A 19,731-nucleotide genomic window follows, 5' to 3' on the forward strand; every position below is an offset into this window, starting at 1 on the left:
ATCGGGCGTAGTGCGAACACCGGATTTATAATGTGATTCAAGGCGGCTTTTGCCATATACTTGGGTCATTCCGAAAGTGATGTGGTCACACGCCGTCGTAGTTGTAGCATCGTCATCCCTGAAGGCTCCTGGCTGCGCACTTGGACAATGGGCTGGTAACGGGCACAGTGGAGAGAAACACCTGATATATGGCTCCAACTTCCAATCGAGTCGACTCGTGGCGGCAGTTGATGCGCATAAACGCGGATGCGAGCTCCAACACTAACACGCCGTCGTTGTCATGCCGTCGCCGCCATTATATCGTCGTCACTCCATCGTCATCAGTCCGTCGTCATGCGTCGTGGTCGTTGCTTCGTCGTCATTTTGTCAGAGTGATTGTCACTGTCGTCACCACATTGTCGTCATGCTTTTGTTGTCGCGCCATCGTCGCCATTCCGCATTCGTCATCCCATTGTCATGATGCTGTAGTCGACACGTAGTCGTCGTCATAGAACTGTCATTCCAGCATCGTCATACCTTTGTCGTCATGCCTTCGTATCATCATCATCATCATCATCATCATCATCATCATCATCAGCCTGGCTACGCCCACTGCAGAGCAAAGGAATCTCCCATACTTCTCCAACTACCCCGGTCATGTGCTAATTGTGGCCATGTTGTTCCTGCAAACTTCTTAATCTCATCTGCCCACCTAACTTACTGCCGCCCCTTGCTACGCTTCCCTTCTTTTGGAATCCAGTCCGTAACCCTTAATGACCATCGGTTATCTTCTCTCCTCATTACATGTCCTGCCCATGCCCCCCCCCCCCCCCCGATTTCTTTTTCTTGATTTCAACTCAGATGTCGTTAACTCGCGTTTGTTCCCTCACCCAATCTGCCCTTTTCTTATCCCTTAACGTTACACCCATCATTCTTCTTTCCATAGCTCGTTGCGTCGTCCTAAGTTTAAGTAGATCCCTTTTCTTAAGCCTCCAGGTTTTTGTCCCGTAGGTGACTACTGGTAAGACACAGCTGTTACCAGTAGTCACCTACAGGGCAAAAACCTGGAGGCTTACGAAAAGGCGCACAATTCGTATTCGATACCACTATAATAATTTTAGCATCGTCATCCTATTATCATGCCGCCGTCGTCATCGATGTCGTTACATTATTTACAAGACCTCATAGTAGGAGACAGTTCCATTTCACAGACAGAGTGCCCTCGCACCACCAAGAGACTGGCGTCTCTCGGAAGAGTCATGTGACAAGCGGATTCAGTTAACACATTTGAGAGTCATATGTGTTTTGTGCGTATTAAGTCGCGCAAATGCACATCAATAAGAAAACTCATGTAACTCGTTGTGAAAGGTTTAAAACGGGAGGATATATTCAAGAAATATTTTCCTGACGAAAGGTCAGTTCAGAAGATACAAGACATAACATACACAGGGTGCTTCGGCTAACTTCAGCCAGTTTAAAAAATATGTCGATGCACTCCAAGACGACGCGACCAAATGCATGTTGCTCAATTTTGTATGTAGCGTGTCGCGCTATTTTTGTATTCTGCTTAATTAGACAATTAGTCAAGTTTAATTGACCAGCTTCTGAAGCAACGAAGTTAGGCAAAAAATTCCAACTAGAAAGTCGTAGAGCGCTTTGCAAAACGTCTGAGTAGAGAGTTCTTAACTTTGTAGCTAATAAGTATTAGCGTTTTTCAGCTTACAGCGGTTGCCCGCGAAATACACAAACATACCACGTGACATACTCGCTTGCGCGCCGTGATTGCAGCGCTCCCAAACTGTCCGCGTATAAACGAACATAGCATCTACCAGGGCGCGCTGCCGCCTGGAAGGCGACAGGGCAGGGACGAAGGCGTTGGCTGTGCGATTTACGCCAGCGATGTGCTTCGCTCGAGGTGATTCATGATAGCGATAAGCAGACGCAGCGGCAGCACAATGCTATGTTCGTTTGCATGTGCGGAACGCGTGGGAGCAGTGAAATCACGACGCGCAACCGGGCACGTGACGTGGTGTTTCTCTCTTTCTTTTTTTCTCGGGCATCCACAGTAAGCGGAAAAACACTAATACATAGAAAGACAGAAAATGTCTATTCGGACGTTTTGCAAACCGCTCTGCAACTTTCTAATTGAATTTTTTTTCCTAGCCTCATTGCTTCAGACGTTGGTTAATTAGTCTGGGCTAATTATCTAATTAAGCAAAATAGAAAAGATAGCGTGGCACACTACATACATAAGTGAACAACATGCATTTGGTCGCGTCGTCTTGGAATGCATCGACATATTTTTCAACTCTGGCTAAAGTTAGCTGAAACACCCTGTATAAAAATTGACTGGCCATCCCGACCCCGCGAAAGTGGATGGCCAGTGAAGCTGTTAGAAAATCTCTCAAATGCCGTCGATGGGGATATCAAATGTTTTATACTTCTTCTTCGTCTTAGCACGGCACCGTTGTTGAGCATTACGATTTTGCACTATTCGACGCTCAACGTACTCACGCTGCTCTTCGGGAGTCTTAAAGGGACACTAAAGGCAAATACCAAACTTTGCAACGCTTGCTTCTTGCCAAGAAAAGACTTAGTTTACGAGAAAATTGCATCTGAAGGGTCGGAATACCTTTTTCGTAATTCAAATCTCTCGCCACCCTGCCGGGGGTTGAGGGGAGGGGGGGGGCGAGTGGTGACGTTGCATGCGCCATCACCGCCCTTTGCTACTGTCGGTGAGTAAAATGGCGTCCGAAAGACTGCAGTATCGAGCCCAGACAGATCAGTGGATTTGCCGCAGCAGCTGTTTTTTGGTGGTCAAGTGGCGTAGACCGTTCGCGCATCCCGCGACATCACATGGAAGTTGAATTCTCTGCTGCAGTGCGGCACTACGCGATAACGAAACTCCTGAAACGCGAAAGCGTGGGCGGAGCAGAGTTGAGCGAAAACGAAACCTTAGACCGCTCGCGTCGTTGTCGAGGATAATGTCAATGAGTTCTTTTTCTAAAAATGAAATAGAACTGGACAAGTAGCGTTTTGTTTCGTTTTATATTACAATACAAGCATGTTTCTTGCAACAAGTGGTTGAGTACTAGCGACAAAATTTAGCTGAGGAGTGCTTTCGTCATCGGACAACTACTTGAATGTCCCGCGGGAGTCACTAATCATGTCCTGCATTTACCTCAATTTCTCGATCATTAAGGCTCTGTTCGCGGTACTATCCATGCCTTAGTGATTCTGGAGCACTAATCTATCAACTTAGCTTGACTTAATATTTGCCTTTAGCGTCCCTTTAACCTTGCGTGGTCTACCCATAGCTCTTGAAATGAACTGAATGAGTTGCTAGGCAGGTTTCCCTTTTACATAAGACGTTTGGTGACGTCACCCACTGATTCGTATGCTGCTGTTGCCCATTTCCCACCGGGGCAGCTTATGCAACCGTAATCTTTACCGGGAAACGCGCAGGGAGCAGGAACGTGCCTCGCATTATTCACGGGCTCCTTATCATCCGTCATGCTGTTTTCATTAATCATATCATGAGAAGCTAACAAACAAAGACTTCTCATGATATGATTAATAAAAATCGGGCCCCTCGGTTAACCCCCTTTCTTCTCGGTCATACGGTTTTGACGCTTGTTTTGTGCTTTTCTTTGTTGAAACGAATAGTGAGCTGCGTTTTTCGTGCCTGATTCCAAAGAAAATGTACACTTTCTTTTTTTTATTTTTTTCTGCTGGCGGATAAAAAGATATGCGCTTTTCTCTGTGTTTTTTTTTTTTCTGACGGACACGAGAATCCTGACCAACTAAGCCTAACAGCTTCGCTGTAGTCATACAGACCGTTTCTGCACACAACCTATCCCAGTCAAGAAAAACCATTGAGTTCAGTTGGATTTTTTAATTGGACCCAACTGGTTCCAATTAGACACCATCGGAGGCCCAAGTTCCAATGGGCATCACGAAAAGTCCGGTTGGTTCCAGTTGGATATCACTGGAGCTTGGTATGCCAATTGGTCACAAATGGACCCAATAGGAAGTCGATGAGTAATCTCGCGAAACATCAAAATAGTTGATAACAACAATAGCACAATTATAATATTAATTTTAAAGTAAAATATCTCTGTATTTTGGTGTGGTCATTGGCAAGAAGCATTTAGATTTCTGTTAAGTTAAATATTTCTCTTGAAATTTTACCAATTTCTCATGAACCACTGGCACTACTTGGTCAACCAAATTTGTTCACATATATAGCACCTGACATGCATCTCTTATATATTGAAGTGGTGAGTGTTGGGTAATATGTCAATGAAGAGAATTGCCGTAGTGTTTTCATTGTGAGCATGCTTCACGCAAGCAGTTTCAAGTATATCTGTGTGACATCAAGCTTAGGCCCATTTAGGCTTTCTTTTTTTCTTTTGGTTTTCATGTTGGTCCAAAGTCTAATTCAGAGACCCATTGTGTTCAAAAAACCAATTGGACCTGTTGGATTTTTCCAATGGGTGTCCCAAAACACAACTGGAAATATACAATTGGTTCCAATTGGAAATTTCCAACTGGTTTGAGCAATCTTTTTTTACTGGGATGACTACAATTATTAGCACAAGGCAATGTGACTCCCTAACACAGTGGTTTAATTTCTTTCCAAAGCATGCGTTATGCTCTTGCAGTAAAACATGTTGGGGGGCTAGTTGGCGCATAGCTTTCAAAAGATGAAAGCGCCACCAGTGACAGCACACTAACAAGGAACAAAGACGGGACAAGGCGCTACTTGCAACTGCGACTTCTACTTGCGACTTCAATCAACAGTTGCAAGTAGCGCATTGTCCTGTCTTTGTTCCTTCTTAGTGGGCTGTCACTGCTGGCGCTTCATCTTTTGAAAGTTATGCTTTTAATTTCATTGATTTCCCGGCGGCGGAATAAAGATGTCTTGTATGTGTCGGTTTCTGAATGCGGAAAAGGAAAGGCTCGGTGGCTTTCTTTTCACGGGGACATCTAAGAAAAGGAGTGAACCAGAATTTTCGCGTTCCACTCTGAATTGTATAGTCGGCTCTATGGAGTCGAAGTGAGCGAGCAAATTGTCCACCTCGGATGACTTCGCCACGCAAAAACAATCGTCCACGTAGCGCACAGACATTCTTGGCTTGGGGGAGAAAGTGCACAGTGCCTGCTTTTCGATGTCCTCCATGGCGAGTACGGCGATTGTGACTGAGATTGCGGCACCCAAAGCAGTTTCACTAGTCTTCTTGTAGAACTGGTTGTCGAAAGTGAGTGCTTGAAAGGCAGAATTCCAATAGCCGACAGATGTGATTAATAGAAAGGGGAGTGCGGTATTTCCATGTGGTGTCACGTTTGAGCACACAACGTGTCACAGAAAGCGTCAGGTGCACTGGCACACTATATACAACAGCAAAACCACATAAAAGGACACCGTGCAGTCGTTTTCATCAGAACCACCAGTGGACGCCATTTCCACGAAGTGCCCCGAGTTGCGATTGTAGGTTACCGTTTTTTCGGTGAGAGAAGAGAGTACCCTATGAAGATAGATTGTCAGGACTCGTAAGGGGGAATACGTGCAATATACTATGGGCCATAGAGAAACTCCTGTTTTATGAGTCTTTTTTATGGGAGGCCGTAGAAGCTTTGGGCGGAGTGAGTAACCACTTTATTAATCGAATAGAACTCGGCAGAGCCGCTTCTGCATATCAAGTTCAAGTAAAGGGTTTCGAATTCTGTATGCTGTTTGAAAATTTCAGACAGAATTTTGTTCATCTGGGTTTGCGACGTTGCATCTTTCTTGATCTAGGCTTATCCTTATCCGTTAAGACCCTCTGCTTTCTTCTCGTAGTCAGCTCGATCCAACACGACAGTGTTTGTTGCCTTTCTCAGCTGGGAGGACAACAATGCTTTTGTCTTTGTTCAAGTTTTAATTGTGGGGTTTTACGTGCCAAAACCACTTTCTGATTATGAGGCACGCCGTAATGGAGGGCTCCGGAAATTTCGGACCACCTGGGGTTCTTTAACGTGCACCTAAATCTAAGTACACGGGTGTTTTGACATTTCGCCCCCATCGAAATGCGGTCGCCGTGGCCGGGATTTGATCCCGCGACCTCGTGCTCAGCAGCCCAACACCATAGCCACTGAGCAATCACGGCGGGTATTTGTTCAAGTTTTGTATAGCCTTCGCCTCGTCGTCTGGCAGGCTTTTGTTTTGGCCGGTTGGTATCTTGCACATAATTCCTATTTCGTTTAGCCTTGCTTCTTGACGGATGCCAATTTCCAAATGTTTATGCCGTCATCGACTGCTGCGATAATCTTGGAAGAGGTGGAGTGATTGGAACGTCGAACCCATGTCCCTTTACCAGTACGGATACTTCTGGTGTTGAAAGACGCTGGGATGGTAAGCACGAAAGTGGCTTGGAGAATTTACCGGTGACTTTTGATGCACTGCGAACCAGGCTGCTGAGTTTCTTTTTTTGCGATGCCTTGTGCTTGCTTGCTTCTGTGGAGGTGGCTTTCTTTGCAAAGACATTGCAAATTGAAAGCTGCCACCTCTACCGAAGCAAGTAAGCAGGATGACATAATTCCGGGATTATGATGTTCCAGCTGGCGCCGGGTGAACAAAAGGTCCAGTTCTTTCTTCCTGATCGTCGGAGTTTTGGAGATGATTTGGAGGCCTTCCGACAATAAAACCGGACGTTTCGACTGAGGCTGTTGGGGATGATACCGTTCTCCTTGCACGTTCGGTTGAACTCCAGGTGGCATTTGAACAGAGCTATTAGTTCGACGATCCTTGTAAAACCCTCACCTAAACAGAAAACGCAGTGCTGTGGCATAACACTGCGAGCTTCTTTTTGATCACTGGATTAGCGCCGATGGCACTGTTATCTTGGAAAGAGAAAACCACCGGCGGCGGCTCATTTTGGAATCCTGGCACATACAGAAGGCGCCTGGAAACATTTCCCGCCGTTTAAGCTCAAAGTTCACGAAAAGTGTGTGTGTTTTTGTCAAAGCGCCTGTCCAAGCGCCAAAAATGCACTACGCATGCTATCTCACCGTTGAAGGAAGAGCCGTTCGGGCTCCGAAACGTCGGGGTGTTAAAATAAATTTTGATTGCAGTTTCCCTTCCCTTTAATACAGTTCTGGAGTTCAGTAGGCCGTTGTGTAAACTACAGCGATCGCCAGAATGTATATAACGAGCCCTCCATGTAACGAGCTATGACACTTCTATTTCCTGGGTAGCGAAACCGAAACTGATTCGTAGAAATTAACTCCTCTAAATTGTTAAGGAAGCCTTGATGTTCATATTATTATTTTTATAAGAGTAAGCGGACTGGTTAAAAGGCTTGGGTCTCTATTGAACGTTGAAAAAAAAAAAGACAATCCACTATCGTGTGCAGTCTACGATATTGTGCTGGAAAGTTCAGCTGGGCTGAACATTACCAGGGTCCGTCGATACTTTACGCTGATTTCGCAAACCAACCTACTGCCATAGCTGCTACTGCGCTGAGCGTCTAAAAGTTGGTTATATTAAACTCTATGGTCTAAAGGGCTTTGCAAGCGAGCGAGTCAGAAACATCGACGGGGCTCAATGTGCACTGGCCACACTGCGCAAAGGTCACGTGCTAGTCAAAATTAAAAGATGGCGAGCGCTGGACGAGGAAAGACAGCTGCGAATCCGTTTTTAGATGACGAAATTGAAGATGTGGACGACTTCACTTTCCTCAACAGCGCTCGCAAGAGCAGTTCGCCGTACTCACTTGGCAATGAGCAAAATCTCCGCAATCAGCAGTGGGAGCAGCAGCGCGAACAGTTACTGCTCGAACGTCAGCAGCTGGAAGACAGCATCCTGCAAAGCTCTAATTCGGCCGTGCGCGTGCTGTACGACACGGAACAAGTTGGCATAGCCACTGCCGAGGTGAGCGTCCTGTCTCCCTTACAACCCGTTCTGTATCCCCGTAAAATGGTTGCTGCATGTGCCGTTGCATGTTGTTGTATGAGCAGTCAGCTGTTTCGTTCCTGCATGTGTAAACATTGCTTCTTCATCCACACTTGCTGCCAGTTTATTTGTCCGATGCGAAGTAAACCACGTTATAAATGCACACTAACGAAATAGCTAATTTACAGACGTTTCATGCTTTCTGATCTCCGTGCACTGCAGTTTTCATACTTCCCAAACGCAGATACGCTTGTGCGTGATGCGAACATCACGCGCGAGCGTTTAAGTATTCGCGTTTTAAAATCTTTCGATGGTCTGCAGTGCAAATTGGCTCCCAGAAATACACAGAAGAAGAGAATATCTGTTGTTTAAATCCTCGAAAGCGTGCCAGAAGTGCTGTGACACCGTCATTTCTTCCAACGGGAACGGCCGCGCTGTCACTCACTAAATCCCAAATCAAACTCATGTTGGCGCATTCGCTTAGTCTTTCAGTGAAACGTCTGAGCTTCACTTATAATTCCTCTTTTAAGGAAGCCAGTTACCCAAACTACGCCTCTTAGCGCACAGCGGTATACGAACGCCCTTCAATACGGGTGTCATGTAACACGGCTTGTGTCGCAACGCCCTGTCGCGCACACGGGTGCGATGTGTCTCCTCTAACGGCTTTGTCGCTTTTCCATTTCTGTCTTATTCACCCTTTGACAGGAATTGGCGCACCAAGGTGAACAGCTTAGAAATGTCGACCGTAAACTGGACACCATCAACACGAACCTCAAAGTCAGCCAGAAGCACCTGAATTCCATGAAGGTAAGCAGAACTTGTCACTCGTAACCTAATATCGCGTATTCAATGGCCCCGTGAAGTAAGCCTTGTTAAGACAAATATGTGTGGTTTTATCCCATGAAAACATTGTGGGGATACACGAGGTTGATAATGTGCATGTGATGTTTGTGGAGGCGGTATCAGCGAAAAAAAAAAGTTTCCTTGCACGGCCGTGCATCACGCAATCGGGACATTTACTACATTGTTTGTACATGCACACGTGTGTTGTACCACGTCACATCAAACTGCATGTTTAAGCTGCAAAACGACAAAAAAAATACTTTTTTTTTTGCAGTGGCAATTTTGTGCGTAGTAGCAGGCTCTGCATGCAACTGTGCGCTGACTGATGAGAAAGTTTCCCTTCTGTTATAGTGCTGAAAAGAAAATCCTGCTGTGTCAGTATAGCAGGTTTAACGGAGGCCTTTGGTATGATGAGCGCATTATGACCATGGTAACTGTCATACCAAGGTATGTTAGTGGCCTCAGTACTTATATTGAAACCTCGACACGGTGCTGCGATATCATGCTACGACACAGCGCTGTGTCATCGCTTTTACCTTCCTTTTGCCCGTGTCTTGTGTTGCGCTGTTATGAACCTTACAATGAATCCTAACCAACTGGCCCAACTTCCTTGCAGTCTTATATTGAAACCTAGTGATTTTATCATCAACCACAGCATGCAAAACTCTTTTTATAGTTTGCTTTTCTATCCTGCTATCACCGGGTGGCATTCAAGAGTATTGGCGGCTCAACATATTTGTGCTCTGCTTTTTCTTTCTTTTTTTTTTTTTTTCTTTCAGTACAGTGTTCCACTGTATTGAAAAAAAGGTCTTGTGCTGTGGCCTCAAAGCACTGCATCTCATGGACCGACTGGTGCACATTTCTGTAGTTTATTAGAGCAGGCTACATGCTCTAAGAAAGGAGAGGGGTTCGTCCTTTGTGGTGTACCATTAAGCCTCATGTGAAGCTTCCATTCAACCAGCATGTTGAATGGTTGAAATCATGTGGATAGTAATCAGAGGTAGACATTAGAGGAACCTTTCTTATGATTATCATTTCTGGTTGGCTGACGTGACCCATAGCTTTCTCTGCATCACGCAGAGTTGGTTGGACAGAGTACACCTGCAATCGGCAGTGGTGTCTCATGCAGAAGAGAGACAGTTTTGCTCCTGTTGCACATTTTGATCTTGTCGCATCAAATGGTAATTTGTTTTGCATTAGAGAACATTAGGCTTCCTATTGTGATGGCAGGCTCAGCAGCCACTTATAAATGAAGAAAGAAAGAAAGAATACATTGTGTCAGTACTCCTTTGATCCTTTGCAGTCATGAGCATTTACCCAATTTTCGCTTGTTCAGGTCGAAAACTATTTCGCACATTTTCGACATGGCGCAGGAAGAGCACTTGTGTGAACATAAACGTAGTATGTAGAGATGGGCGAATATCAAATGTTTTAAAATAGGAATCGAATACGAATAATAAGTATTGAATAGTCAAATGCAGACGCATGTAGGTATTTGCAGCAGGAATATTTATGTGTGCGTGTTTAGTTACCACTCCTATACACACTAGTCCAAGAAAGGCAGCTATCAAGGACACAAAATCAGTTTTAAACGTAAGATCACTAATTGTCATTTAAAAAAACTGCAGGAGTAGCTTCTCAACATCTTTAGAGCTGTTGGGAACCAGGGTTGCATATTCCAACGCTGTTAACTAGTTGTTCGGACTCAGGGTAGCGTATCCCATAGCTGCCACGCAGTTGCTGTGACTCTGTGTCTGAGCAGCCATTACGGTTTCGTGGCTGGTGATGTGCCAGGTGCCAGGTGATCAAGAGAGGTCCAGGACGATGTCCAAAAGATTGAGAAGAAGGGTTTCTTTACAAATTTACAAGATGACAGTCTACATGTACTAGCACGAGTTTGAGTACTACTAGTACGTGCATGAGTAGGAGCGCATGTGTGAGTCAAAGCACCCGTACGATCAGGAACACCAGTACAAGTCTGAGCACACTCCCACAACACTCGAAGTCCACTTTTTATGCACTTGTTTTTCCCCTTTCTCTCATCGTGGAAATTCACTGTTCTCAACCAACCACAATCGTTGAACCATTTGCAGAATCCTTCCCATAATGTCATATTATCCCGCTGGGCCCTACTTCCACACGTTCGCCCCCGCATGCGAAGCAATGACGTGGCAAGCTGGGAGCTTGGTGTCGAAGTGGTTCCAATGGAAGTCCTCAACGTTGGGCCCTTTGATCAATTAGTGGACCATTCGTAACAGTCCATTTTTCGGGGTAAGGACCCGGTAGAAGGGCTATTCACGGTGGTCATTACTTCCACGAAGGATGGCGGCTGTGGTCACCTCGACTTGAGCACCTTTGTTGGCATGTCACCATCTATGTCAGGTCCAGTCTCGTATAGGCGAGCGCTCGTCTTGCCCGTCAGCTTTAGTAGCCAGCTCCCTGGTTCTGAGAAAACGACAATACAGTGTGAAGGACCTTTCATATAGCTGCACGCTTGCCAGTGAAGCATTAATCATCGAGAAGGGATGCTGGGTAAACAATGTTAAATGTCAATCATAACAGAGCCGGGTTGCAAACAAGCTTTCCAAGAATTAATGGCTGCTGTATGAATGGAGCTTTACAAAAACGCTAAATAAGTGGTTGCCAAAAAGAGATAAGAACACAAGCACAGTGCCATTGTGTCTTTCTATCTTGGCCCCATCTTTTGCACTGTGCTTGTGCTACAATGAATTACCAACATTACCAAGCCTCTACACTTAATAAATATGCTACATCACTAGACTGCCAGAAACATTAAATGACAGACTACAGTCGAACCTCACAGGTTTTCACGTAGGTTTACTGTAAACAGAACTTGAATTATCATTAGTTTTGTTTGTGCATTCTTTCGTAAACTTCTTTTGTTGTTTCACTTCTGATAATTTGTGGTACTTTATTTAGCTGAAAGAAAACAGTAACAAGTCTTCAACAGTCGGTAATTGAGAAATATTTGGTTAGTTTCAAATATTCAAAAATACCAAATAGTTCCTTTTCGAATATGAATATTTAGTGCATATTTGATTCGTATTTTAAACTTTGAATATATGCCCATCCCTAATTGTAAGTGATATACCGTGGAAACATTTCATTTTAATGGCCATTGCATAATGTAGTCTCTAACTAGCATCTGTGGTGATCGCCACAGAAACTATTTTCTCCAGAGCACCAAGGAAGTTTGCTGGTCATCTAAAGGTGGAACGTATTCCTCCCGAGTACTGAAGTCATTTTTAGATTCACCATACTAAGACAACCTAACCTAACTTAACCTAATGAAATGTTTCAAGTAGGTGTCACTACAAACGTAAAGAAAAACCAGTGCACTTGCACGTTGAACGCTGCCCGACGTCTGATTGGAAGCAGTATGTTCACATGTCGGGTGGGGCCCAACACATGACCACTAATGGTGAACATTTTAGCAGGAACATAATGCAACTGCTTTTGCTTATATACAGTATTACCATGAAGGGTTGTGTAATGCACTAATGATTTTGGTGCAGTCCACAGGCTCATGAGATGTAGTTACCAGAGGTGGGATTTCCACTTGCCATGTAAATTCATATTATATAGATGTGCATAATAGCTCTGTTGATGTCATAGCTACACTCCAAACTGACCAAGAGAGTGTGCAAGATTTTTTATTTTTTTTTTGATATATTCACCATGAATAACCTGCTCTCTTAACATGGGAGGTCAAATGTAGCAGCAGATTCGTTTGCGCCATTTAATGCTGCAGCCACAACTGTACATCCGTGCATTCCACCTCAGCCTATACAGTGGATTTAGGTCTGTGAAGACAAAGATCACTTTCATATAGGAATCTCCCACCAAAAAAAATTTCATTTTTATTTCTTTACCAGCCACACCTGGACTTGTGACATATTCAAAAGAAAAAAAGTGCAGCCATTACACAAATCTACACAATATGTCTCACTGTGTCAGCAACATTGTAACGGTGACGTCCGAGCATAAAGCTCGGTGTAATAATCAGCATGCCACAAAAACTTGTGAGTCAGTATTAGTATTTTTCTCCAGGCTACAAGGGTGACATTTTTCTCACCCTTCTATCTTCATGTCACGTGCAGAGCATTTTTGGAAGCATCAAGAGCTACTTTCGCGGCGGCAGCAGCGCTGATGCCTCCAGAAATGTGGGTGCAACTGCCGGATTTGGAATCGACGAAGAAGAGGAAGAGCGCCCTGCAACCGAGCTCGAGAAGACATTGAACAAGGTGAAACAGGACAGCAGCACATCGAGGCCGTCCACGCATCCAGCTTTTCGGGTTCGAGGCCTGGACACCTCTGGATTCGGGGCTGGCTTTGAGGATGAAAAGGGGGACTTCGCTGCACGACCCCAGCAGGCACCTTACAAGAGTCGTACAGCTGAAGTTGAGCAGAAGCTGGACTCGAACCTCGGTATGAAGCAAAATTTACTATGTTGTTGCACATGTGCAAAGCGAGCTATTGCTAGTTTATTCTCTTACCCCAAGAACAGTGGTAGTAAAATTAGGTAGGCGAGAGGAGGGGATACGATAGCCAAAGATGCCGTCATGATGCAAAGTAACTCACTGCAATGGCCTGCAGCGCTTAGGTGTCCCATCTGTTGTTGTACATTCATTCCGAAAATTTCAGTCTGATGCCAGCATACCAGGAGATGCACTTGGTGAGATAAGATGCGATGCACAATAGTGAATAGTGAAAAAAAAAAAAATCAAATGAGGTGTGATGCATCACATGCGCAGTACTTATGGCATGAGTTGTCAGCCCTGTTTCAGGATTGGAGCTGAGGGAAGTGAAAGATTGACTACATGTACAGTCAAGCCCACTTATAACGAAACCGGTTTTTACAATATATCTATTATAACAATGAGAAGCTGCTGCACCGTCAACTTTTGTATGTTTTGCATGGTGAAATAACCCGCTGACTACAATGCCCCGATGCTGCATTATTGGTTATAACGATGAAGTCTGGCTGCTCGGTCTCTGAGCCAAAAGGTAGTGAAATGCACCTGGATACCTTGTACGTGCACGGGGAGCACCTGGGTACCTTGGAGAAGGATGTCGACAAGGCTGACAGACATAGGGTTTGCTTGTGCAATGCAGTGCGACGCACGTGGCGAGACGCTTGTGGCCTCTGCGCTTCTTCTGGATTTCTCAAGCTGACAGGCTGCCGCGGCAACCTGCTCGCATATTTTAAAGGGCCCCTCTTTGGCCCAGCAAAGCGCTGCCTCGGCGGTGCTCGCATATCGCTTGCCAACCGTGACCCCTCTTTGCAGTTATAGCAGTTCCATTTATTAATGCCGACAGCCGTGCCTTGTTACACGTGATCAGAGCGCCCAGGAAGCAGTTAAACGAGTGAGCACAATCAGCAGCTGAATGGAGGAAGGTGGGGGGGAGGGGCATTATAGTTTGCTAAGGTCAGCTCTACCATCCCCCTATTTTGATTTTTTCATGAAACCCGGTTTTAACAATTATCGGTTATAACAATGGAATTTTTGTGGCATTTGAATATTGTTATAAGCGGGTTTGACTGTATCTCAATAACAGATGTCCTATGATGACCCCCTCCAAGGTAATAAGGGCCTTTAGACCAGCAATAAAAGGGTAATTCATTAATTTTAGTTAATAAGCACTAAGCTTATTTAATTAAAGGAGTTATGACACGGTCCTCCAACTATTCTCAGTTTATCATTGTAACCAAGAGTAGAGGGGCCAGTATGATTCTACACATGAAAGAACTGGGCTCCTGGGGCACGTATTGAATCAATCTCAATTTGAAAATTCTTGCGTCCTAGACCCTCTCACCAACAGTGACTGCTACTTTTGCATGCATTGTGTGATGTCTCAAAGTTTGAGGCCACCACTGCATCATCTGCTCCGAAACAGTTCGAAGCTGCATTGGGCATCTTGCTCCGTGCACTTTGGCGCCCACCAGTGCAGCGAAGGAGTTGCGGTTGATTTGTGCCCCTAATTCTTTCACTTGCTCAATGAAAGCAGCACAATCTAGAGAATGCCTGCACAAGCTACTATCTCAGGCTGACCATCAATGATGCATGGCGACTATGATGCAATTCTGGCTTGTGATATCGCTTTTGGCACTTGCAGTACACAAAAGAGTGGTCTTTGAGATTGGCCTTCGTTAGTCTGAGGGAGCCGTTGCTGTAGGCGCGATTTCATTTTTAGTGTTGCCTGTCTGTAATAGGGTTCAACTACTATGTATAAAAAATTTTCTACCTCACCGAATGCACTCAAATTTTGCATACTTGCTGTGGGATGTGCACACTTTCACATGCAATGCATAATTTAAGAGCAGGGATATTTGACAAGTTGATTTACGTTCATATTTGTCATAAAGGACAGCACTAATAAAGACGAGAATGAAGTAATCACAGTAGGTTAACGCACAAGCGCTGTCTCTCTACTAGAAGTTTATTCGTGAAAAGACATATAAACACTGGACATCTTGACAATATTTTCGTTTTAATAAAATGAAAATCAGACATCCACCCATTTGTAGCAGTTGCTACAAAGGAAACCCATACGGGTTCCTCGAAAGGAAAGCCTCGCAGTTGAAGAAAAATTCGTCCTGGCCCGAAGCTCTGTGCACTGTCAAGATGTGCAGTGTTCCTATACTTGTATTTCCACAAGTAAACTTCTATTAAGAGTCGGCACTCGCATGTGAACATACCTTGATTTCTTCATCCTTGTCTTTGCCAGCACTTTTTTTTTTCTCGGGCATAATTCAAGCTTGAAAATGTAGTTTTGTGGCCCCTTTAACCAGTGTTGAGGTGACTCCCGAGTCTAATGTTTGCTGAGCTGAAGGTACAATCCAAGGAAGCTGAAGGAAATCCTTATAACGCTTAAGCCCTATGCCCTTTCTTAATACAGTCTACGCTCGTCACAACGGACCCGCATACAACAGTCTTTCGGATATAACGGACCATATTTCAGCCTTAGTTTGTCCTACCTATTTTATTAATGCAACAAAGTTCACTTTTAACGGACCGCTCCACAATGGGCTATTGGCTACAGCGAACAAAATTCTCTCGCTCTCGAACTCACTCTTTGTAATAAAGTTGTTAGACATCGCGATGAAAGTTTCAAGTTTCGGAAGTGAGGCGTTTTGGATATTACGGACTTCAGATAAAACGGACATTTTTTGTCGGATTATCAAGGTCCATTGTTGCGAGAGCCGACTGTATATCTGTTATCATAATCAAATTACCTAGTATAGTACATCCAAACCAGACCGATGTTTTAAGGAAGATCGAAATGAAATCGTCAGTAGTAGTTGAACAAGGTATGTCGCTTGAAGCCAGCGTTTGATTAGAGTTGTCTGTCGTCTGAGCAACAACTGCTTTCCTTAGCAGCATTTTTATGTACACTTAACTCACTCTCCCCCACCCTCATAGGGGAGGAGGATGAGAATTGAAAGGAGTGCGGTGTTGCCGTAGCTAACATTTAAAAGAAAGAAAGAAGATAAAAAAAGGCAGTAATAAGACAGATCGGAAATGACACGGGGAGGAACAAAAAGAAGTTTGCAGTTATGATAGAAAGTTTCTCTCATAACATCAAATGTCCCTTTGTCCCTCCCCCTGTCATTTCAGATCTGTTTCTATCCCCCTCCCCGTTTTTTTTATGATGCTGCTTGCGCCACACCACTCCGAATTATTCTTTTTCCCCTATGATGGTGGGGGAGGAGGATTTACGCGTATATAAGTATGCTGCTCAGGAAAGTAGCTTTTGTCCTGAAGAAGATTAGTCCCCTTGTCGAAACATTGGCTTGAAGTGACATTCCTTGTTCAACTGCTGCTTACCCTACATAGTACATGGTAATTTTAGATGAGCACACCCTTCAGGATGCGTGCTGTGCCAGTATCAAGAAGGAGGTATAGCATCTTCCAAAAGAACTTCTTGGGCATGTTGGTGTTTCTCTCTGTTCTTTTTACTGCTCCCTTGCTTCATGCTCCATACTTTGCATCAAGAACAACATGCATATTAAGTCTGGCGTCTGTTTCTAGCTGTTCTTTACATGCAAAATATCTACAGCAAGCTCTGAGCAGGTGCCTAAATATTTTCATCTGCAGGTGAAATTGCATTTTTCAGATGAGTTCTCCATGAAGTTCTGTGCACTCTTAGCAACACTGCACATTATGTGGACTATTTCAGCTCAGTATTGCACCAGGGTGCCCTTACGACCAATGTAATTTGCTGAAGTTAACAACATATTCTCCAAAACATAAATCATAATGTCATTTGAGATTTACTAGTTATTTTATATTACGGCTTATTACTGAAGGCTGCGATATCGGCGCACACTAATAGATTACTAACAGTTTACGATACATGACTGCAAAAAGCCCTCCAATTCAAGCGATCACCAGCAATGCCCACCTGTCTGGGACATTTGTTGTAAATTGAAAACCCTCTGCCCATACATTTCCGAGGGCGACGGAGCCTGGATATTGTATGCAAGGGAACACGCAGATTGAACCATATCGCAGCTTTACAGAAATGCCAGTTCTGGTGTTTTGCTCGGAAAATTATGCTCATTTTGCTCGTATGCACTAAAAAGTTAAAGAAGGGTAGCAAGAAGAGCAGTCATGTCTTCGGGACAATGAAGTAGCTGCTAAAAGTGTGTGCCCTTGTTTTCAGAGGAACTGGGCAGCGGTTTGGGAAGACTGAAGTTTCTGGCGCAAGGCCTTGGCAAAGAGCTTGACGACCAGAACGAGTTGCTTGACAACCTGACAGAGAAGACGGATCTGGCCGAAGGAACAGTTGTGCACCAGAACAGTCAGATCAGGCGAATCCTCAAGAAGTGAATGGCGCCACCACGGCAAACGATAGCCAGGTCTGTCCGTGACAAGGTTGACACACCGGTGTGAAATGCTTACAAGAACAGTGTGGAAGAAACGTCACAAGATTGTGTTACACCGATGGAGTTTGTGGAGCTTAGAAGTGAATACTCTAGGAAACTATGTTCAGTTGTTCCAGAATTTTGTATCTGATCGCCACTTTGCTGCAAAACTCGGGACTTGAATTAAAACAGTTCACAGTCAAACATTACTGCAACACTGTAAATATTGCAATAGAGGTTTGTCTCCAAGTGGTCAAGGCTGCATTGGCTGAAGTACGCAAAATTTTGAGAATGTCTCAGTGCAAGGCAGAAGTGTTAGCATTTGCATTATTTTATGTCATCTAAATGCTACAATCAGTGTTAAAAAAGGTGTAACGTTTTGTTGTTGAATATGAAATTATTTTAAGGTAACTCTTGGTTAGCGTTATTCTCTTGTTAGCATTTAGAGGATGTGATAACATAATTGTCTTAGATGACATCATTTAACTATACCAATTACTGGTTCTAAGAGCACTGGAAAACTTTGTTTTAGGATGGGGTCTCTGCTGCATAGGAAGCTAGTTGGTGTACTAGCACTGTAGGTGGCGGCACTCCTTGATTTCTTCGTACTCTTAGTGGCACTGGCTGAGACAAATGACTAATAACATCTTGTTGTTGTGGTGATATTTAGTTGTGCTCTTACAAAGAGAGCACAACTGTCTAGTCAGAGAGCCGTTGGCAATGGCAGCCGAGCTGGAATTTATTAGTGCAGTTCATACGAACATCAAGCACGTTGCTTTGTACACAGGCTTAAACATTTCTTTCTTTGGAAGTTTCTGGAGCCATAGTCGTCAAGTGTCTTTGAATGGTGTCTTTTGTACAATGGCGTAGAAGGAAGAAAACAAAAAAGGTCAGGATGGTAAATACCTTATTGAATGTTTTGTAAGGATGGTGGGCAAAGGAGGCAAATCGGAGGCCAGCGAAGAACAGAGATTGCTTGCAAGTTGTTGGCAACTATTACATAGCAAAACTAAATCTGTAAGCAGGAAAGCCCATCTTCAATGTTTGCATGTGTTTCAAGCATGAGGCAGTCTCCCACAGATGGTATTTGTCAATCTGAGTGTTATTATTAGAAGTAGTGTACGTAATAGACTATGCTTCTTTGTTATTTCTGATAATGGGAGTGTCTTATCTGTACGCTTAGAGATGACCACAGTTGGTCCAATCTATGCATGCACATAAAAAGGCTTTGTATCCCCGTTTGCAGTACTGCAAAATTTGCAGTCTCAATAAATCGGTGTTATAAGAATGACACCCATACTTTGTACAGTCTACGGTGTAGCTGTTCATCACATTTGAATTTGGAACTGTGGTCTGAGCTATCTGTCTTCAGCGATTTGTTCAAGTTTAATATTTAGGAAGCTTGTTCTTCAGAAATTACTGCAAGAGAGATGTGATGTGGTTTTATATATGTAGGTTATCTGCACACACCCATACATGTTTTGCTTACAGGACATACAATGAGCATCCCTTTGCTGCACGAAAAACTGTTTAAATACAATGTTTATGTACTGTCTAATACAGCAAAGGTGCGCGTCATGCAGATGCTTTTCATTTGCACTACATTCCACTATCAGTGAATTGTGCTTTGTGGTCTTACGCAATAAAATGCTGGTCGCCTATTCTGTATATGTTCCACCTTGAGACAAAATTTTTGTCTCTTGGTGGAAGTAACTTGAACAACTTTTTTTTTGCCAACCTCACTGGAGTCTGGTGTGGTTGGCTCGCTGGGTTCCTTAGCAGATGGGTTCAGTGAGAGCTTTAATACGTCTTGTTACTAAAAAAAAAAAAAATAGTAATAATTGCATGCCCAAAGTGGAACCAATCCCCAGTGCAGCAGCCGCATGCTCTGCACATTAGGCCACAGCATGAGAGAATAGAAACCTTACCACTCCTTTTCTCGTGCATGACAATGCATTGAGACACTTGATGGATGCGTTTCATCGCCTAGCAACAATTGTATGTTGCAAAGCTGCACGCATGTGGAAAGGTCTGGTTTAAAGCAAAGATGAAGGGGTTGCCAGTTCGAAGTGCTGCAAAGGCCCAA

General features: G+C 44.1%; 1 protein-coding gene across 1 annotated transcript; it reads left to right on the forward strand.

Moving 5' to 3' along the window:
• The first annotated feature begins 7,591 nt into the window (after positions 1-7,591).
• Snap29 (Synaptosomal-associated protein 29kDa) lies at positions 7,592-19,306 on the forward strand. Its single transcript, XM_075685686.1, has 4 exons — positions 7,592-7,891; positions 8,618-8,719; positions 12,877-13,204; positions 17,444-19,306. The coding sequence occupies exons 1-4, from the start codon at positions 7,616-7,618 to the stop codon at positions 17,608-17,610; spliced, it is 873 nt and encodes a 290-aa protein (XP_075541801.1). The 5' UTR covers positions 7,592-7,615; the 3' UTR covers positions 17,611-19,306.
• The last annotated feature ends 425 nt before the right edge of the window (positions 19,307-19,731 follow it).

The sequence above is a fragment of the Dermacentor variabilis genome, chromosome 3, assembly GCF_050947875.1.
Source record: "Dermacentor variabilis isolate Ectoservices chromosome 3, ASM5094787v1, whole genome shotgun sequence".
NCBI classification, from domain to species: Eukaryota; Metazoa; Arthropoda; class Arachnida; order Ixodida; family Ixodidae; genus Dermacentor; species Dermacentor variabilis.